The 23,406-nt window shown below is 40.0% G+C and overlaps 1 protein-coding gene across 3 annotated transcripts in view; it reads left to right on the forward strand.

Annotated features, from left to right (window-relative positions):
- LOC109034240 (uncharacterized) overlaps positions 1–23,406 on the forward strand; it is a 68,652-nt gene that overhangs the window by 40,175 nt on the left and 5,071 nt on the right. Inside the window, exons 2-3 of one of the 3 annotated variants that reach the window (XM_072303995.1) lie at positions 8,998–9,056; positions 9,620–9,752. In XM_072303995.1, coding sequence (XP_072160096.1) covers positions 9,678–9,752 — 75 coding nt within the window. In that variant the 5' untranslated portion in view covers positions 8,998–9,056; positions 9,620–9,677. Of the gene's footprint in view, positions 1–8,918; positions 9,057–9,619; positions 9,753–23,406 lie in introns of those variants that run through there. The other 2 variants (XM_072303994.1, XM_072303996.1) reach the window with 2 other exon arrangements.

Below are 23,406 nucleotides of genomic sequence, written 5' to 3' on the forward strand. Positions count from 1 at the left end.
AACCACTTTTAGAACGTCAACTTTTCGTATAAACGGAGTTATAAGTGTTCAAAGTTTCCAAATTTTGTCCGACCTCTCCTATTGACTCGATCCACCGTGCATTGTCTGTAATTCCACATGTCTTTTCCATGTCTGTAAAGCCACATCAGTTATTGCCAAATTTAACTGGCCAATTTAACTTTTTACGAGAGGACGTTTGTGCGGATTCCTTTGAAAATGTAAAGGAATTTGTTTCGTACTAGGGAGAAAATTTATTGGAATATGCACGAAATTCCGCACAACCGTTGTCACGTAAAACATTACATTGCCTAATTAAATTCGGCGATAGCTGATATGGCTCGGTTCTTTTCTGCTTGATGCGATCTAAATAATCTCCTCAAAATTTTACAAGAAAAACGAATCGCCGAACGGGAAGTCCGCAACAGCATCTATGCAATATAGGTATGAGCTTTTACAGTTAGCATTGATTAAATGGCAAAAATACAAATGACTTCATTTTAGTGGTGATTCGACGGATCCCATATTTATAACTCATGGATTTTAAAGAAATAACATACGTACATAGGGTGGCCCAAAACAACTGAGACCAAGTCTGTAATTCGGAAAGTATGATAGATATCGAAATGCGGTTTGTGAGGGGTTGTAGTCCATACTATTAGCTATCGAACCTCAAAATTTGAGCTTATTCGGTTGAAAACTCACCGAGTTATAACATTTTTTCGGGGGCGAGTTGAACAGAACCCTCCACTATTTTCGAGTAATATTTTTCATTTCGCGAACTGTTCGTGAGTGGCGCCGCAGATCGCGACGCTGTGGATCAGATGGAGGGATGAAGTGATCACTGTTCTGGATGCAGGTTTTATCCTTTTAACATGTGTTTTCATCGCAATCGTCCGCGGGAAAGCTCAGTGCAGCCGAAACCGTCAAGCGTAACCGAGTGTTTTCTCGCGAAGAGCAGTGAGTTTGCCCGCTGAGTTGAAACAAACTACCGACTCTCGACCCTCGGAAAATCATTTATGCCCATGAAGAATGGTTCTTTTCCCAAGTCGATTTAGTCCATAGGCAACTGTCATCTCATTTAAAGTATCGAAGTCAGAAAGTCCATGGCGAACGCAATAGCGAATGGCATAACGTTGTTCTTGTTTCAACTCAGCGGGCGAACTCATTGCGCTTCGCGAGGAAACACTCGGTCACACCTGACGGTTTCGGCTGCACTGAGCTTTCCCTCGGACGATTGCGATGAAAACACATGTTAAAAGGATAAAACCTGCATCCAGAACAGTGACCACTTCATCCCTCCATCTGATCCACAGCGTCGCGATCTGCGGCGCCACTCACGAACAGTTCGCGAAATGAAAAATATTACTCGAAAATAGTGGAGGGTTCTGTTCAACTCGTCCCCGAAAAAATGTTATAACTCGGCGAGTTTTCAACCGAATAAGCTCAAATTTTGAGGTTCGATAGCTAATAGTATGGACTACAACCCCTCATAAACCGCATTTCGATATCTATCATACTTTCCGAATTACAGACTTGGTCTCAGTTGTTTTGGGACACCCTATGTATAAAGAATTGTGATTAAGGTGATTCGATGGAACATTCATGCAGTCTTGTAGGCGCTTACATGGGCTTTACGCCGACTACAATATTGAGCGCGATGCGTGAAGTATTCCTAGAGTCTTACAGGCGCTAACATACGTTTAACGCCGGTCGCAGAAGGCGCGATTTTTCGAAGAATCACCGTTTCAAGGAGCGTCTGTTGGTGTCCAGTCATGGAGCCCTTGGGAGCATGATTAATCCGTGCTCCACGTGAAATAAATTAAATTCAAATCCACGTTGTTGACAAACGCCTGTAACAGCACAACATTAATCAAGACCATCTTCAGCCTATTGAAGTATTGCCAAACTTAGCAACATCTCTCGTGCTTCGCCAAAAAGTATAGTGAGGTTCGAAATGGCAACACATTTCGGGGGATTGAATCACCCTTCTCTCTCAAGAAAAGATTTTGCGTTAAAGGAACAAGACGGGCAGATGGAAAAGCGTTACCTAAACTTTTTTGCGTCCCGTACAGCAGTATAGGACTGGAACACAAACTAAGGTAGATTTTCCGGCCAGAAAATATTAAAAATTATTTCGATGTGTTAAACCGTTTGTTCTTTGCACAGATGAGGGGTGAGGGAAAATCAGATTCAATATTAAATAATAAAATTAAAAAATGCCTTTACAGAGACAAGCTCTACATGCAAAGATAGGGAGCAAATACACTGACAGGGTTGCCGTGATTTCAGTTTTGGAGTCCCCAAATAAGGTGGCAGTCTTGTCAATGTATTTGCTCCCTATCTTTGCATGGAGAGTTTGTCTTGATGTAGAGGTGGACTCTCAGGATAGCGTGGGATATCCCCTCCATTTTGGCCTCAACTTGAGAGCTTTTTTCAAGCTTGGGAGCTAATTTCAGAGAAAACCAGTGGAACCACCCTGTTTCTCGTGAACTTTTATATAAGAATCAATAGTCAAATCACAAAGTCCTCACACATGCAACATCTCCATTGTCCACAAGGAATTGTTGAATCCCCAAAAGTAAAAGCTCCCACCAGTTGCCAAACGATTCAATGAGCAGCGCAAACCGGGATTATATGTCCCACGTGCTTTCTGTGCAACCTCACCCATTCAAAGTAAACTCAGTTGACTGTATCTGTTGTATGTTGCACGGAAAAAAATTAAATTGCTGATTCAACAATTCAATCGCTAAAAACAGTGAGTGCAATGTTTCAATGTAGATTTTACAACAAAAATATGCTACTTTAACCGCCCCCGTGGTTAAATCAGTTTACAATGTGGTTAAAGTTGCATTTATTTTGTTGTAAAATCTGCGTTGAAACATTGCACTCACTGTTTTTAGCAATTGAATTGTTGAATCAGCAATTTTTTTCCGTGTAAGTGTTGTGTGTTGTGTGGAGGAGACCCATTTCTGCCTCGAGTGTGGGAGTGGGCCGCGGTGTGATTCAGTGATGATGAATCCGGGAGACGGGAGGACCGGCCGCGGCGTAGCGGGTCGGCGGATGAAAATGTTGGTAATTTATAAAAATCGCCAGGCGCCCGTTCAATGCGGACGACTGGCAAGAAGCCAAAGGGGGTGCCGCCCCGCCCGCCGCGGCCCCCAAATCCCCCGCGGGACCATCGGGGCTCCGCTTCGAGCCGGCAATCTCGCTGGCCACGCATCGCACCGGAGACGGACAACCGTAAACTGTGCCGGATCGGGCTGGAAAAAACATCATTGCGGGCTGATTATTGGAATTGATAGATAGAGCTATAGACAAAGGAGAGGAATGGCAATGTTGGCGCACTCAAAAAACAAGTATGGGAAGAGTGACTTACCGGCCGAGTTATGGATCATGGAGCCATAAAATATAGTTCGTGAGGCCATGCTTATAGGTTCACGACCAATAAAGTATGGCTCAGAAAGCCATACTGTAGACGGTAAGTCACTTTGGTTAGAAATTATGGATCTCCGAGCCATTTTTTATGGGCAGAGTCATACCTTTTTTTGAGTGTAGCCAGGCCACGCATCACTTCGGAGACGGACAGGCGTAAACTGCACTGGAAAAAAAACGCATTGGATCTAGAGTCCAGACTCTTGAAAACATTGACAAGAAAAAATACTCTCGATTCAATCAGATTTAAGCTTAAATCTAAAGGAAATCCTCTCAAACAAAGAGGCTTGGTTCTTGATCTAAGCTTAAATCTGATTGAATCAAGAGTATTTTTTCTTGTCGATGTTTTTAAGAGTCTGGACTCTAGATCCAATGTGTTTTTTCCCAAAGTGTGCCGGATCGGGATAGAAAAAACATCATTGCGGGCTGATCATTGAAATTGATAGATAAAGCTATAGACAAAGGAGAGAAATGGCAATGTTGGTGGCCACGCATCACACCGAAGACGGATAACCGTAAACTGTGCCGGATCGGGCTGGAAAAAACATCATTGCGGGCTGATTATTGAAATTGATAGATAAAGCTATAGACAAAGGAGAGAAATGGCAATGTTGGTGGCCACGCATCACACCGGAGACGGACAACTGTAAACTATGCCGGATCGAGCTAGAAAGCACCCAGAAAGAAATGGATTGCTAAATTAACAATTAAATTGTTAAAAAATATGAACACAGCAGAAAGCTAATTAACCACGGGGGTGGCTAAATTAGCATTTTTTCATTGTAAAATCTACATTGAAACATGTTGGACACTTTTCTTAACTACAAAATTGTTAAAACAGCAATTTTATTTTTCTATGCATCACCGCGGGTGTTGCATCAGGGCATTTTGTCAACGATTTTTTGTCCGCGCACCTTTTTTGTCCAGTAGTTTACGCCCACACGTAAAATAAGCAATAGTGACTTGGTCCCAGCGTTATCTTTTAGTCGGTATGTAAAATTATATTGACAATATGGATCGAGATGAGAAATTGAGAGAGAAGGAGGTGTTGTTATAGTTGCTCATTTTCTAAATGAAATATTATTACTTTCTCCTTCTGAACCATCTTTTTAAAATGTCATTGGTAAATTTTTGGTTTTATTTCTATCCTTAAAATATTCGATGTACAATATACCTTATATATGTATTGGTACTTTTTTTATTTTTTTAATTTTTTCTTTACGAAATAATTACTTCATTTTGAAAACATTTATATTTTTAAAACGTGACAAATATTTGTAAAACCTTTTCCAAGCGACATTAATCTCAATATGCCGCGGTTGTGCCGACAGAAACTGCAAAAATGAATAAAAGAGGGAAAAAACCAAGAAGCACGCAATCTTTAGTTTTAACCCATTTGTACATCGATCTTTTAGAGTCAAATACGTCAAATTTTGAGCGTTTGGTTGCGCGTGCACCTCGCTGCAGCACAATAAAAGCACAAAATGTAAAAGAAAAAATTAAAGTGCTTTGGAAATCATTAAATTTGTCACGGAACCAACAATATTTAAAAAACACACATTATATTATTATTCTCCTTTGATAAATTGATAAATATTTTTTTCCCATCAATTTAAATGAGAATAATCAATGCAGAGTGTGCAAACATTTCAAAATCCTGAGTTAAAAAACGCTGACTATGCGAGTGTAAATATTAAAGCCTAAGAGAGCGGAGCGGCTGCGGCGTGCTGCCAGCGCGAGAGGCTCACTAGCGCCTACAAACCTAAGTGGATACTTCACGCATCGCACAATGCTTGAAATATCCACTTAGGTTTGTAGGCGCCAATGCGCGTCGCGCTGGCCGCCCGCCCGCCCGCCGCGCTGTGCTATTTCACTATTTCACAACAGAGGTGTTGCACAGTATTATACGAAATTGAACGTATTAAGAATGGCAGGCATCCTTTAAAAGTACAGATCTTTCCTCGCAAAATAAATCAAGATACTTATCGTACACTGGAAAAATCTAAGAGCCTTTAGCTGAGGCAAATATAGAGGTTTATCCGATTCAGGTATAACAAGGTGGGAAAATCTTGAAAGATAATTAAGTCCTGTTACACCGCAGAGGTGTAGAAAGTTTTAGTGAATTTTGTCTCATGAAATTGACGCTCCCCCATTTTTACCAAAACTCTCAACTATGTATTATTCTCCGTTGGACCAAACAGATAAAACAAAAAAACAAGCAAACCCTCATTCTTCCAAGACATTTCACATTTTCATCCAAAAACGTCGTGAGCAATTATTGTCGTTTGTATTCACATATGGGCCAATTAACTTTGGGTCTCAACTGGCACGTGGACCAAAACTCCCGTGCCGAAAAAACGCGTGGACGTAAATTACTGGAAAAAACAGGTGCGCGGACAAAAAATCGTTGACGAAATGTCCTATAACCACCTTGAATTTTCTAACCAAACTGAAAACCCTTGATTTAGAACCACTTCATCCATAATAGGTATAAATCCATGATTAACTCCGCAAATTTCTGAACATTGTCCAAAATAAACCACCAAACGGGGGTATTTTAATCCCATTTATAATCTGAATCACCACTTGATCCTATGACTGGGGTACTGATCTATCGGCGAGACAAGTCTCAAAATTGTTAGGTTTCCGCATCGTAAAAGAGAGAAACAGACAGTTCCGTTTCGCACCGACCAGATTCCGCCGCTCCTCTCAAATAAAAGCGCGCATCTAAATTTTCACGTGAGCTCTCTTCTCCGCATCACCCTATGTTTTCCAGGGCTCATGTGGATATGAATAGATACGTCTTAACGTCAGACGACGATTTGACGCATGAGGATCCCCGCGACGCAAGAGTTAACTTGCTTTCGCTCAATTCTTGATCTCGTTTAAGTTGTTTCCGTCTGACTGTAATCCCGTTTAACGATTCGGGAATTCGGCCAAATCTCCCGCTCAACAATAGTCGTGTGACGACAAAGCACCAGCTCCGTAATAAACATGAAATAAACTCACCTATTTTCGGAGAAATTGAATTCGACTGCGGGTCAAACGAATTACTCCAAGACGCAGACTTCCCACTAAATAAGACTTTACTGTCGGTCCACGTTTCACCACTTAAACCATCAAGGCGTCTTAATAAGTTATTGTAGACACCACTAGTGTCCGTGCCTTGCGATGTATCGATTGATCTACCATTTAAACCTATGGAAAAGGATCGATGAACTCCAAGTAGCACAGATTGCAATAAGTAGCAATTACATAGTAAAAATATTGCAATATTCAACTGAGTGTTGTGCATGTTGCCTAACTCCTATTTGAAGGGTCCCCATTTATTGAAACGTATTGCAATACAATTGAAATAAATTGCAATTTATCATTACATTGCATAGTGCCTATCTTTCTAACACATGGAACTCATTTTTTGATTGTTTAAAATCGGCATAAATAGACTAAATTTTGTAAATATATTGCAATTTAATGGCAAAAAAAGTACAATTTTATTGAAATCAAATTGCAATTTAATTTCAATATTTTCTTTGCACTGTGCTACTTGAGACATGTTGCTCACAACGAACATCATAATAATCGATTCATTGTGACGTAAGGAGCGTGCAACACCCCTCCCCCTCCTCATCCAAAAAAAGGAAGAAGAAGAAAAAGAGGAAAGAAAGAAAGAAGGTGGGATCGGAGGTAAGGATAAGGATCCTACTAGCATTTTACTACGGAAAAATTGCGATATTTTGAATTTAAGTTCCGATAATTTTACGATTTTATGGCGATAATATCTCAAGGATCATCAACATAAAAGTATCTTCGATTTGTCGGAATTTTATCTCTCAAAAACATTTTTGATAAAATCGAAATTTTATCTCAATTTACCACAATTTTTTGTTCGAGAAATGGCGACTGTTGATGGAATCGCAATTTCATTGCAAATTCATGTGATTAAATTGCAATTTATCGTAATTTTTTATCCGATAATATTGCAATAAGTTAATCTCGATGAAAGCGCGTCACATTCTCCGATCAAATCGCAAATAATCGCGATCACTGCCACGTGGGGAAGGACGCTTGCTCACATTTGGTAGTAATCACTCATGACAAAATTGACTCAAACTGCACTTCAGACACTTTAAAATTTCGAAATTATCTGGGGGGCCCCTCAGACCTTTACTTTCGCCCCCCCCCCCCCGTTCAAAGTGTCTGGATCCGCCTATGGTTAAAATCTACAATACATCGAATGGGTGACAATGGATCGTATTCGATAGTGGTTCGATGTATCGTTTGGTTTAAAATAATAGAACATAACCTCAAACCAAAATTTAAGAATATTTGTCAAAAAAGCTGGGAATGAGAATTATCATAGCCATCCACTTCTCTTGGCCAATTAGTGCCCATACGAATCACAAATCTATCACAAAAACCCGTCCCGTCACACTGGGGAAAAAAAAAACATTAGATCTAGAGTCCAGACTCTTAAAAACATCGACAAGAAAAAGTACTCTTGATTCAATCAGAATCTAGCTTAAATCAAGAACAAAGCCTCTTAATTTAAGCGGATTACGTTTTGATTCAAGCTAAAATCCGGAGTTAATCAAGAGTATTTTTTCTTGTCAATATTTTCAAGAGCCTGGACTCTAGATCCAATTTTTTTTTTTTTTTCCAGTGCAGATTACTCAATTGACTTATGAGGCTATGTTTATGTTTTGAACCAATCGACATCGATACAATCTCACCCGTTTGATGTATTTGGACGTATTTCTATCAAACAGAACTGTGTGCAGGTGAGAAATATGAGGTGTGCTCTAGAAAGCTGCATAAGAAGCAATGTAAAAGTGGGCGTGATTCCTTTTGAAGAATTGGAAAAGCGGGATTTTACATTCTACCAAAAGGAACTAAGCGCCAACTGAATGCGGCACTCTTGAGCCGCGGGCATGGCACGAGAGCGTTGTGCACAGGGCTCATGACTTAAAGCAGACCACGAGCAACAACGGCGACGGTTTCTTCGCCGCTGACGTCACTGGCGTCTCATTATTCTCATTCACTCTTACGGCCAGAGAACTGATGAGCACACCCCATATTTCTCTCCTGCACATAGGTCTGTTTCGTAGAAATACGTCCATTTAATACGATCTATAAGCGGAACCAATAGTCAAAGATCCACCTTAAGATCCAATAAGTTGTGACTGGCCCATGAGTAAATCGATTGCATAATCGGATACAAATATAGCGCATTGTCACGAGAGGATGGATATAGACGGAACAATAAGAAAGGGCGAGTGAATCACGTAGATCGAGGGTAAAAGCGAAATAAACCTGACGCGATCAAACGTCGACGCGAGAGCAACTGCCCACCACTGCCAATTCGATTGAAGTTCCGCAAGATTTTCCACAAATAACAATTAATGGGAGTTTAACGAATTTTGCAGGAAAAGTGGCAACCCGGCGATTGTTGGCAGGGGCCGCCTTGCGCATATTGCGCCGATGCAAAAATCATAATGGTAATCTTGAACGTCTTTAATGCGCTCATAATACAAGTGTGTTTTCTTCGAACGTAACGGTTGTTCATTTTCTTGTCTTTTGTGGAGTTCCGCAATTCACATTTTGTGCAATACTTCCAAAGTGAGGTCAGTGCTGGTATCCACTATTTTATGATCGATCGAGATTTGTTGATTCTGGTGTTGTCAACAGGGACCTTTCATATAAGAATTAAAGTTCCTGTGAAAAGTTAGAGTAGCCTCCCATAAGCATTGACCAGGGTTGCACATGTGAAATCATAAATATGGAAGATTTCATGGAATTGCTTAAAGTTGTGAAAAACATGAATCATATTTTCAGGGACTGGAACTCGCACTGAAAAATACCAAAACGCAAAAACTTTTTGCTTTTCGTTTACATGGCATTAAATTTCGAAAAATATTTTTCAATAACTTTCATATTTTTCTAAAATTTCATGAGATATTTCTTATGAAATTTCAAAATTTTATTTTCCATTGAAAATTGTAGTGCTACTTTTGACCCTTGATGCAAAATTTGGAAAAGCCGGTCATTTTGCACCGCAGTAATTTCTCATTTGGTGCCTACCTGGTTTTCTCCACAATTGAAACGCCGGAGAAAATACTTGCTATAACGTTATTTAACGTATTTTATAACGTATATTATAAAAACGATTCCCACTTTTATGTTGCAGAGCTGAATTCCTGACGAAGGCCCTTTGTAGTACCCTCTGATGAGAAGGGGTTTTTTAGATGGGAGCCGTCACTTGGAGTTCACCTGCTCAGGCTGAACCAGGCCCAGAACTAGATTCCAGCACCGACCCAAAAGTGAGTGAAGCAGAAAAAATCTCTAATAAATAATTTCTCACCTGATTTAAAATTGTTAAATTGAAAGTAAATTGTCAAATGTAAATGTAAATTGTAATTGTTGTGATTGTAAATTGTTGTTGTATTTGTCTTTAAATTGTTAATTACTATACAACAACTTGCTTAATCCCCGTTAAAAGCCTCCTATTAAAAAAGTAAAATATGAGCGGGATAAGGCATCGTTCGACGGTTGGCTGGCCGATCGGGTTAAAACCACCCGACTATTGTGATAGCGCCGAAAAAAGGAGACTTATATCAACAACATAAAAAAAAACCGTAAAACGAAGCTAGCGCCGAAGAGAGATCAAAGAGCCTTCATCGGCCAGTCGCAACACAAATCGCCCAGAGGGCTATTTTCGCCTTCAAATTGCCGTGATATCACAAACAGCGCAAAGTACGAATAGTTGTATCCTAGCGCCGTCGATGTTGCACTTTGCTAGCAGTATCTAGAAATCACGCGAGACAGAGGTGAGTGAAACGGAGCTGTGCTGAGGGCAAGTCAATTGAACTGTGACTGTTAGAGTCTGCACACTAGATTTTGTCTTTATTCCGCTAAAATTGAACCGAAATATACGGACATCGCAAATCTATTCATCGCGAGACAGTTAATGAGGTGCGTTGTTAAACAAAAATGAACCAAATGAGCTTTACTGCGAATTTCTTGGTTTATGGTGAGCGAACGAAAATCTTGTAGTTTATTCATAAAACATTTTAAAATAAGGAGATGGCCTTGTGAATGAGCCCTGTTGCCAAAAATGCTTTAAATCAGCACTTTTCGACGATCAGATTTCGAAAATGTATTTTTTATCGCACAGCCTAGGAACCGTGTGATAAAAGGGGCATTCCTCAACGGGCAGAACCTTTCCTTTCGAAAACAAATGGTTCCGTGCCTCGAAACTCTATGCAACTGGTCACTGTTTTCAGATAAATTTCGGGTGATTTTTTGTTTTTTGATTTCTCAAGATCATTCTCCGAAAATTTCGTGTCAAGTAGGTTTCTCTGAGAAAAAGAAGGAAGAATCAAAATTTTGAAACACCGTAACTGAATAAGTTCGTGGTTTCGTAGTTTTACCGTTCATATTTTGAAGAAGAAAAAAAACAGTCGTAAAATTAATGAAATTTGCTCTTGCTCGCTTATTCTGCTGTGCTACGGAAGAACGCCATATGAGAATTCGAGAGTCGCGGAATTTCTCTCGATTCAACATGTATTTTTGACGAAATCTAAGCATATTTTTCCTTGAAATTTTTAGACATTTTAGATTAAATTGCGTACAAAATTGTCTGAAAAGTTTGGAAAAAAATTACAATTTTCCCAGTAAATTCTGCTCTTATCGAAGGAAATTTGGCAAAATCTGATGACTCATGTGGCTTTCTTCCTTGCTCGGCAGTATTCTGCCGTGCTAAGGAAGAACGCCGTATGAACATTAGAGAGTTACCAAATTTCCCTTGATAAAACATGTATTATTGACGACATCCGTGCATATTTTTCATTGAAATTCTCAGATAATTTATATTAAATTGTGTGTAAAATTGTCCGAAAATTTTGGAAAAAAATATTCACAATTTTCCCAGTAAATTCGATCTTTATCGAAGGAAATGTAGCAACATCTTATGGCTCATGCGGCTTTCTTCCTTAGCACGACGGTATTCTCCTGGCAACGGTATAAACTCGTGCATTTAAGGCGCTTGGATGCAACTATTCGTGCGCGGGAGTTGTTTTTGGTATCACGGCAGATTGAAGGCGAAAATATCTCTCCAGGCGGTTGCGCATATGCCGGTAGTGACCGTGCGGGTTCTTTGATCTTTTTTATGCGGGTGAGGGGTCTGTCTCGTGTCTTTCCGTGCCATAGCTCCGCGATGTCAGTAGAAAGGACTTTTTTCGAAGCTATTAGATTAATTTGGATCTTAAAATACCTTTCTAAACAGGCTTCAGACACGGGGGAGAATGAGCTATTTGCGAGATCGGACAAAGAACTGTCGCGATTTAGGGATACATTAATCAGTCGCAACTTTCGGTGTAATTATTCGCAGCAAACAGAGGGCTAATTTCCTGCCCCTACGGTCAAGGTCTGTTTAACTGCCTTCCGTTTAGGCATGTTCGGTTTCAACGTTTTAGTCCATTGAGACCAAATGTTTATTGTAAAAAGCATCAAAATTATTAGGCTGCTATATTCTAAGTCGTTAATCATGTATTTTCATACAAAAAAAAAATCGAGCTCAACACGGTAAATAGATTTAAAGCTATTAAAATAAACTCTTGAGATTACGTATAAAAAACGTAACCGCATCCCAATGTTGCCAAATTTCTGTTCACGATTTTTATTTTTATTCAGAGACTATTGGACATTTTTCATTACAAATGCTACGCATTTTTCCGTGGATTCTCGTAAAGAATTAGCTTTGCCCGAAAAATGACGCTTCGTGTTTTCCATGTTCGTCCAATTAAACCAAAATAAAAAAACCGGGGTTCTCTAGAGCCAAATCGCGAAATGCACATCAAATTTCAGCATGATTGATGATGAAGCGTATTCCTAGGTATAGTGATTTTCTCTCGACCAGATTCTTTGCACGGCTGAATTGAAACAAAATAAATGTAGCCAATTCTATAATATGATATCCAAAGATAACTAACACGAAGACATCAAACCAACGCCAGTATTTACTCATATTAAACCACAGGTCACTAATATGGATATCTATGAGCAAGTGTTCTTTTCGTAGTCTAATCGAATTTACATACTTTAATTCAACCCTCAAATATGAAAAAAATTTGAATTAGAGGAAGTCCACTGTATAACGAAATTTGATTGAAGCCAAAAAGGGTTAAGGTCTTAGTCGATTCAAGGCATGCACACGGAAAAAATTATATTGCTGATTTAACACTTTTGTAGTTAGAAAAAAAGTGTCCGACATGTTTCAGTGTAGATTTTATGATGAAATATGCTAATTTAATTCTCCCTCCTCCCGGTGTTTAAATTAGCTTTCCACTTTTGTAAAAGTACATTTGGAACATGTCGGACTTGTTGTCAACAATAGGGAATTTGCAGGTGTCTAAAATTTGATGAATTACATGTTTAAGTGGAAGCTATCGAGTGAACTGAACACGAGGATACCCTTGGTTCATGAATTGAACAATTATTGGAGAAGATATGACAGCATGATCTAACCCGCTAAAATACATGTATTTAAATGCGAAATGCCGCCAGATGACGTCACTAGGCGGTGAATTTTCTCACTTTTAGATTTATTTTTATACCATTTCCCATATCAGACAAAAATTATAAAAAATACGGTGAAATCAGCTCTTCAAGCACTTTCAAATGAAGCAATGAAACATGTGCGTGCAAATTCTCCATTCATCAAATTTCAGACACCTCACTGGAAAAAAACACATTGGATCTAGAGTCGAGACTCTTAAAAACATCGACAAGAAAAAGGACTCTCGATTCAATCAGATTCAAGCTTAAATCTAGAACCAAGCCTCTTAATTTGAGCGGATTTCCTTTTGATTTAAGCTTAAATCTGATTGAATCAAGAGTCCTTTTTCTCGTCAATGTTTTCAAGAGTCTGGACTCAAGATCCAATGTGTTTTTTTTTTCCAGTGCTGCAGATTCTCCATTCATCAAAGATCGGATACCTGCCAATTCTCCATTCAATTGTTATAACAGCCATTCATTTTTCTTCCGTACAATATGGCAAGGAGGCAGTGAAAAATTTCACACTTTGACGTAAAGAGTGAAAAAGAGGGGTTCGGGGTGGTTGTCAGCATGGCTGAAGGTCGCGTCGAATTTCTCGCGAACTTTGACCGAGCTCCGACGGCGGCGTCGCGGCGGTGACCAACCGAAATTTGGAACGTTGACAAGATCTCTACAAACCCACCCAACTCTCTTTGACTCCACTCTATAAGACGATGAACTATAATCGCGGATGGATCGAAAGAACCTGTCGTCTTCGACACAAACCGCCCGGCTCATTCACTAATCTTCGATTCATGCTTATTGGCGGCCTCTGTCAATGTGTAGTATCGTAGGATATGAGATAATAAGTACGGCTCTCCGTGCTAAGGAAGAACGCCGTATGAGCCTTGAGACGACGCAAAATTTTCTTTGACAAATAACGAATTTAGGGGGGAAATTTGTAGGTATTTCCCTCCGATTTTCAGAGCATTTTGTTCATAATTTGATCTCATGAACCAAAACTGCGATGTTCAATATCGGCCGTAGTGTTCGGTTCATGTAACCACTCTCTCAGTGCTGAGAACCGTGTTCTCGGTTTTTATAACCGAGTTTTCAAACCGAGCCGAACCATGGAAAAAATTCGGTTGCACGAGCTGAGGATATGGCGCACAGTGGATCGCGTCAATAGGGGAGGTCGGACAAAATTTGGAAACTTTAAACGCTTATAATTCCGTTTTTACTAAAATTTGAGGTTCTAAAAATTATTTCATTGGTTTCCTCGTAGAATTCTCTTCTATTAGCACTCCTTGAAATTTAAAATGTGACGAAATAAACATCAAAATTTGCTGTTTTAGTCAAATATTTCATGTTCAACCTCTCTAATTGACTCGATCCATTGTGCGGTGGTGATGGGTGGTAGGATTTTAAAGGAATAACATACGTATAACAAATTGTGATTAAGTGATACTCACTTTGTAGTCCAACTTAAAAGAAGCAGTCCACATGGTAATCTACCTCATGTCAGTTCAATCCACGTGTAGCAAGCATTAGTGGCTTTATGCACGGATGTTTCGCCTTCAGTTGACGAGGTATACCACACGCGCTCCTACGAGTTCGAATAGTGGTATCACTCCACCTTTGATGCAATGCGAGCAGTATTCATGCAGTCTTGTAGGCGCTTATATGGGCTTTACCCCGACTGCACTATTTGGCGCAATGCATGAAGACTCCTAGAGTCTTACACGACCTCTCTCTTCGACTCGATCCACTGTGCGGCGCGCCTAGAACCGAGAGAGCGGGTTCCGGCACATTAGCCGAGCACTACGGTGGATATTGAACACCGTGCATTCGGTTCATATGACCGCACTTTTTTTTCAGTTTAATACTAGCCTAATATGAAAATAAATATAACCTTTTTTACATAGTTGAAATGAAATCGGTCGATTTTTAACCGTCCAAACTATTTCTAAGTCTCTCGGATGATTAGTGGGAATTTAACAGAGAACGGAGGCGTCTTTCAATAACATTTGGATTACATTTTGCTGTAAGGAACCACTATTTCTGGCCCATTTCAGAAGCAACATACATGCCGTTGGTTTCCCTATGCAGATATGTGCTTTTATGGGATAGCCGGAGAGAGTGGTTCTTTACTGCAAAATGTAATCCATTTACTGCTCAGACGCCAGTGACTCAGTGAGCCCATTTTCTCAAAACTTCATTTTTACACGCACGGCTGCCTTCGCTATCACGGCAGTACCGATCATGTCGTGCTGATATCTTACGATAGCTTACGATACGCTTACGAGAGCTTACGATATCATCCTCATTCTGGGATGGTGTTACATTATTTTCCGAGATAGGACAACATTAAACATAAAATTTTAGTGTGCCCAACGAAATACTTTGTCTGTGTGGACTACTCTGTTGCAATAAGGGAGAACGCCGTAGGTGCCTTCAGGCGTTGTTAAATTTTCCTCGATAAAATACGAGTTTTCAGGGACATTTGAATAATTTTCTTCGGATTTTTCGGAGAATTTTATTCGCACTTCAATCTGAAGTATCCGAAAATTTTAAAGTAAGATACCTATAAATCTCCTCGATGTCAAAGAAATTATCTTGATGACTACGCGTTCTAAGGAATATCCATTTTATCCTATATCCATTCTAAGGAAGAACGCCGTATGGACATTCGAAAGGTGCCAAATTCCCATGGATAAAACAAGTATTTCAGAGGATAGTTAAGCATATTTTATCTTGAAATTTTCAAATGTCATATATTAAAGTGCAGAAAAAATTGTAAGAAAAATATTCGCAATTTTCCCTGTAAATTCGGTTTTTATTGAAGGAAATGTGGCAACGTCTAAAAGCTCATACGGCGTTCTTCTTCAGCACGGCAGTATGGTTCCTTTTACACAAACTGATTGCGGTGGACGCACGGGTCGTTGGTATGTTGGAATATTTTTTTTTTTTTTTTTTTTTTTTTTTTTTTTTTTTTTTCTGCCAACGTACGTTAAAACTCAGCATTAAGCTGACAATTCTCACAACAAGGAATAACTCTTTGGAGTAACGGTTTCCCTCATAGAGATATGCTGTTTGGTGCAACACTAGTTACGTCCATATTCAGGAAGGCAACTGCAGACGCGTTTCGGCCTTGTTGGGCCAATCATCAGTGCAGTGCAGCCTCCTGAATTTCCTGCTACCAAGCTCGAGAGGTCGTGAAAACCAGCCCGAGACTTGGGCAAGCGGACGCTGGCGGCAAGTAAACTTGCGCCATCTAGTGAGCGATTATCCAAACAGCTCCGCATAAGCCTTGCCAGGCGATTTTTACACAAACTGATTGCGGTGGACGCACGGGTCGTTGGTATGTTGGAATATTTTTTTTTTTTTTTTTTTTCTTTTTTTTTTTTTTTCAGTCTAATGCTGAGTTTTTAACGTACGTTGGCAAAAAAAAAAAATAAAAAAATAAAAAAAAAAAAAAAAAATATTCCAACATACCATGGTTCCTTTTACCGTGGATGCGGTGACTTGTTTTTTCGCTACTATCGAGAAACATCTCTCCTTACATTGAAAAAAATAATATGCTGTTTTAGCACTCAGGATATCAAAAATGTGGTTGGTGATCCCCAGATGCTGCCTTTACTGCCCTAGCAGTTAACTTTACATCCTATGAATGCAAATTCAACTGCGTGGGCAATCAAGGTAGCATCTTAGGAGTACCAGACATATTTATTTTTGATATCCTAGGTGCTAAAATAGCATATCATATTTTTCAGTTTACGCCATGTGTCATCATCATTTGTCAATATTCCTCAAAACTTCGAGTTTATTCACCGAAGTTACGTCAAAGTCAAGTTTTATGACCCCGCGTCGCGACATTTTCGTCAGGGCAATACGATTCGCTGAGACGGAAGCGACGGTAGATTAAATGAGTGGGAAGTTTTCGGAGTTTGAGTCATTAATTTGAAGGCGAGCCATTGCGGTGGAGGATCTGAATATCCCTCAGGGATCGGAGGTGTTCAACCAGGACAATCGAAGAAAGGGATCCTCATCCAGGAACAGCTTGGCGTGGCACCAGAAAAAGGCGGTTGAGTCAACCGGATCAGTGATAAACAAGAATGCATTTCGTGTGGTTAGTTAACTTAGATCAAGTGGATGCATTTAGCAAAAAGGAACCAGCGCGGTTACGGTGTTGTTAAAATGTTGCTTTTTTATAATTTTTTAAAAATCTCTCATAATAGCAAATAGTTTTGGCTCCTCGCCATAAAATTGTCAATTTTAAAGGAAAATTATCGGGTAAATTTTATTACTGTACATAAATCAAGTATTTTTAAAACCAAAGGAGAAGTTGCACGATTTTGAAATCACTGTCATCGCGCTGGTTCCTTCTTGCTAAACGCGATCCAAGTGATGCGACCATGATATGGATTGCATTTTGCAAAAAGGAACCACTAGCATTGCAATGATGCTATGATTGTGCAACTTCATCCTTTGCAATAAAATTGCGGAAATCGTGAAAAACTATGAAATTTAGATAGTAATTTTTGTCTTAAATTCACAGTTTTTAGCGAGTAAAATAGAAACTATCAATGGATAGTCGGGTTTTTCCTACAAGACAAAAGAGGTTTCACAATCTTAGCAACATCGCAATGCTAGTGGTTCCTTTTTGCAAAATGCAATCCATATGGTTAAATGGATTGCATTTTGCAAAAAGGAACCAGAAGCACTGCAATGGTGCTCAGATTGTGCAACTTCGTCCTTTGCGATAAAATTACTGTAACTATGAAAGAATATCAAATTCACATGATCATTTTTGTCTCAAATTTACAGATCTTAGCGAGTAAAATAGAAACTGTTAATAGATAATCAGGTTTTTCTTCCAAGACAAAAGAAGTTGCACAATTTTAGCGACATTGCAATACTTCTGGTTCCCTTTTTGCAAAATGCAATCCAAGTGATCCTAATGGGTCTTTGCGTTTAACGAGAGAAGATACTATCTAACGTGTTCCTAGTGGCCGAATGGTTGCATCCTTTCAAAACCCCATAAAGAGAATAAACGAGGGAAGAACACGGTTGATCCATTTTCTAGATGAAGAATGTTGACGCATGAAAAACTCCTTCAAGGAGAAAAGATACTTCCTTGCGTGGTCTCAGAGGCCGAATAGTTACATTCTTTAAGAACCTAATCAACAGAGTATGTATCTGGGTAAATTAGTGAGTAATTCTGTTCCTTCGTTTGCTAGATGAAGATGCTAGATGCTAGATGACGAAGCATAAAAACGCCTTCAACGGGAAAAGATACTTCCTAGCGTGGTCTCAGAGGCCGAATAGTTGCATTCTTTAAGAGCCCATTCAACAGAGTAGCAGGGTAGGTATAGCGGCAATGCAGTTGCTTCATTTTGCTAGATGAGGAGCGTCGACGAATAAAAAACGCCTTTAACGAGAAAAGATACTTTCTAGCATGGTCTTGAGACTTACAACTAAGTTAAGGTTGCGTCGTGAAGGATACTAAAGAAGAACCAGGAAAAATTAGTGCAAAAAACTTGAACGGCCGATAACACAGCCCCGCGTTTTTTCGGTCATGTCGTGTTGCATGGCATGTCTTGATTAACTCTACCGTATTTTTTAGCGCTAAATTCGGAAAAAATATCCAAAAAATTTCGTCACGTCAGGATTTTCCGCAAATTCAAAATTTTGGTTGGGGAGGGGATTCCAAAAACTTGAATTTTTATTCGCCCCCCCCCTCAAAAAAAACCAAAATTTTGAATTTTCGGAAAATCCTGACGCGATGGAATTTTTGGATATTTTCCCCGAATTTAGCACTAAAAAATGCCATGCAACACGACATGACCAAAAAAACGCAGGGCTGTGTAATAGCCGTTGAGGCTTTGATGTGAAAAAATAGTCAACAATTACTGTTGTCTATTTCTTTAAATTTTTTTTTTTTATTTATTTGGTTCGCTATTATAGCTAGTATTTTAGCTTGTAAGCTGATTTCAAGCTGGAACTTTGAGACGTGCATCGAGCCAGGATGAGGATAGTGGACACGTGCGGCAGGGGAGAAAGGGTGATGGGAGGTACACATGATGTAGTTAGGGGTGAAGACTGAGAAGATGATACCTTGTGGCTGGAGGTGTGGGGAGAGATAATGTGTCTAATGAGCCTTTGGGGGCTCGAGCAATGTCAAGTCGAAATACACAGGAACAGAGGAGCCCCGGTGCTTGGAACTTATAAATTCGTTAAATGCGCTCGCAAAACCCACGTTGCCACGTCGTGCTGCGCTATGAGCATTCCATATCAACTAGAGTACCTGTATTCCGTAGAGTACCTGTATAGCGAGAGTATGGACAGATCTCTTCATGGAGGTCTTAGGGCCCAAAAGTGCAGTCATCCTTCTAACCAATTTCTAACACACGAAATTTCACTGCCAGTCTGCAGAGTCTGCAGATCCCAATTCTGACCAAGAATGTACAGAAATCAGAGTTCTTCCGCAAAAATGAGTAAATTTATGCAAAAACTGAGTCAAATACGTGCTTTATAAACGACGGTTCGCTACAATAGTGCTAGTAAATCGTTCTGAAAAATTGAAATTTTTAGGTTGGCTGCATTTCTGGGCCCTAACTTTATTCGCAGAAGCATCAGTGAAGGCCTGATGGATTTTCGGAGTTTCACATCTGTCCATACTCTCCCTATACAGGTACTCTAGTATACCGGAGAGTATTGCCATCTCAATCCTTTTAATACAGAAAAATTGTGCCGCTCGCTGATTGGTCGGCTATCATGGAGCTTCAAAGTTGGACCAATGTAAACAAACCCCAGCCCCTCCGCTCCTTCTTTGGTCCAATGTAAACGAACAAGATGGCGAAAAAGTTCTGCAAAGTTCTGGAAAGGATTTTGGGTGTGATAGAATTTTTTTTATACCCAACTTCGGAATTGAGTTTGAATCGAACTGTGATGCATATTTTTGCCGAAAATTAAGCTTCGAGTGTGATTATCATTCATTTCTCAGCCGATAATACGTGTTCCTCTGGGTCGTGTTTGTTTACATTGGTCCAACTGTGGAGTTCCATGATAGCCTGAAACTGATGAACCAATCAGAGAGCGGCACAGAGATGGCAATACTCTCCCGTATACAGGTCCTCTAATATTAACGGTGCAACTGGAAAAACATATGCATGGATCTTGATAACGGTACTTTAAAATTTCCGCCCCCTCTTTATTGTTTCATCACCTGCCGGCCGAAGTATCACAAGCGCCATGCGAAATTTCAAAATTTCTGCGGTCCTTTTTTCTAGAGAGAAATTGTTGGTTGAATCTGTCTGAAAATTTCACTAAATTTTATCGACAGCTCGAAGAAAATTCAGTGAAATTTTTGGACAGCTTTGTTGAACAATTTCTCTGTAAAAAAATAAAATGAAGGTGGCAATTTTTAAACGTCACATGGTGATACTGATACTTTGGCCAGAGGGTGGCAACGTGACGATTTTATGGGATATTAATAATTACAGAAGAGTATTACACGAAATTGTTATAGGTAGGTATGTAGGCAAAGTGCTAGAAAATGTGCAAGTGTTTCCTTGCGTAAAATAGTTGTATTGATAAATTTGTTAGTCAAACTTTTCGGCATAATTGCTATCGTCAGGACCTTTTTATTAAGAAAACAAACTCTAAATTCATTTTTTTCAATTAACAATAAATAACTTTGGTAGGCACTTTTTGGCCAGGTAGGAATGTCCTTTTATGCAATTATGCCGAAAAGCTTTGACCAAAAACTTTCTCAATAAAACCATTTCATGTAAGTAAGCACTTACGCATTTTTTTAGCACTTTGGCTACATACCTACTAACAAGTTCAATTAAGTGATACTACCAATTTGTTACCGATTAACAAGTTAAAGAATACATGATGAGGAAAGTAAAATAATTGATTCAATCACGACGTTCGGTGTTTCTTCATAAAATATTGAATTATAGGAAACCTGCAACGGAACTGAACCACGAGACCAACTCCATTTTTCTGTGAATCATCATAAGTATAAATATAATATTCTGAAGCTTACATGCACTTTTCTTGTTTATTCACCTACGTGATTCAACAGCTCAGAGCGGACCATCGACCTGAAGGATAATGAGGGGGGGGGGGGATATAACTCGATTTGCGTCGGCGTTATTAGATAAGGAAAGTGCAAGTGAGTCAGAATAATTTTTCATTTCTTCGTATAAATCATTGATTAAATACCAGTGGAAGATACATGGCACGCATTAACCTGGTGCAATGACTGTGCGCAACTCGTTTTCCGAGGAAAGATCTTTGCATAAATAGACTTATTTCTGCCAAACGGAACTCAGTGCATTGAGACATGAGCCCTGAAACCCATAAGAATGTACGCCTAACAGGGCTCACGTCATAATGCACGCAATAAGCGGCACATTTTCTCACTTTTAACTCAATTTTTCTCCGATTTCCCATGTCAAAAAAATTATGAAAATTACTGCGAATTCAGCTCATTATGCACTCTCAGATGAAGCAGTAACATTTTTGTGTGAAAAATTCTCCATTACTTAGTGTCTCAATCTAACTTTTGTCAGAATTTATGAGTTATTGCAAGTTCGTGTTGCACACGGAGAAAGAAACTTCGTGCGTGGGACCCGAAGTTTAGGTCATATGGATCTCTGAAGTTTTCGGATTGAGCATTCGAAAACTTAAGGTCCAGCTGCTGAGGTTTGGATCACACATCTGAAATTTCAGTTCTTACGTCTGAAGTACTTCGGTTTTCACATCCGAAGAACTTCGGTTCTCACATCTGAAGTACTTCAGATGTTAGAACTGAAGTTTCAGATGTGTGATCCGAACCTCGACAGCTAGACCTTAAGTGTTCAGATGCTCAATCTGGAAACTTCAGAGATCCATATGACCTAAGCTTCGGGTCCCACGCACGAGGTTTTTTTCTCCGTGCATGCTAAGAGCAACCGTCCTCTTCTTCTTCTCGTTCCTCATTTCGTTGATTTCGTTGATTTCACTGATTTCGTTGATTTCGTTGATTTCGCTAATTTCGTTGATTCCGCTGATTTCGAAAATCCGTGCCCAAAGCCGGCAGCAGCGCGGGTAAATGAGTAATCCCTAATCCTCTCCACCCACGACGGAATCATACGCGAACCGCGCGCGATGAGTGGCGGCCGAAACCGCGAGGAGGAAACGTCCAGTGTACTTGACCTTAAAATATTATTAAGTTACCCATGTTTGTTTCTTTGTCTCCGCCGCGCTACTCTCCCGCTCCCTGGCTCCGCATTTCCGCATCTCGACGCATCCGCAGTGGCGTGGCGTGCTTTGCGATGTATCGATTGTCATACCCTTTAAACTTATGGAAAAGGATCGATAAACAGGGTGTTCGCAGCGAACACCTTAATAATCGATTCTTCACTATAGGTTTAAATGGCAGAACAATCGATACATCGCAATTGACGCCACGCCACTGGACGCACCCTCGTCCCCCCATCCCCCTACCCCCCGGAAGGGGGGTGGGGGTTCGACGTGGTCGACGTCTTTTGAGGAGATGCCTCGAAAACCTGACGATGAAATTCGGAGCGAGTCGGTGGCGGAACGAACTGGACTTTTACGTGCCGAAAGGCACGTATTAATCAGTGGCGTGGCGTGCTTTGATACATATCGATATTTCCCCATTTGAAGCTATGGTCTAGAATCGATTATTAGGGTGTTCGTTGCAAACACCCTCATAATCGATCATTTTCCACGGGTTTAAATGGCAGATCAATCGATACATCGCAAAGCACGCCACGCCACCGGTATTAATACCATCGTGGGGGGTTTTCTTGTTGGACGTCACGGTTTAGGGTGGTGCTGTATCCACACTGAGGAGAACCCAATGTGTTATTATTATAAAGTCAGAGTAAATATAGAATACGCCTCCGGGCCGCTGTGAGGCCCGGCCTCAGAGGTCGCTTCGCGCTCCAAAAGGCGGCTTCCTGTCATTTTTCAAGAATTCGAAGGAGGAGGACTCATCAACAGTAGAGTGGCGTGAATGATCCATTATCGATATTTCTCCATTTGAAGCTATGGTAAAGAATCGATTATTAAGGTGTTCGCTGCGAACACCCTCTTTATCGATCCTTTTCCATAGGTATGAATGACAGATCTATCGATATATTGCAAAACACGCCACGCCACTGCTCATCAAGAGGTTGGAATATCTACTGATAGTCGCAAAACTCCCAAGAATCGACCCAGTAGGTCTCCAGAACAAACACATTGTCACTTTCCGGCCAAAGTATCGCAAGCGCCAGGCAACGACTCGTGATTGCATTTAGCAAAAAGGAACTAGCGCGGTTACAGTGTTTTCAAAATCGTGCAAATTCTTATTTTCTTCTAAAAATACTTAATGCAAAAGCAGAATTAAAATGTACACAATTATATATTTTCCCTTTA

The sequence above is a fragment of the Bemisia tabaci genome, chromosome 9 (assembly GCF_918797505.1).
Source record: "Bemisia tabaci chromosome 9, PGI_BMITA_v3".
NCBI classification, from domain to species: domain Eukaryota; kingdom Metazoa; phylum Arthropoda; class Insecta; order Hemiptera; family Aleyrodidae; genus Bemisia; species Bemisia tabaci.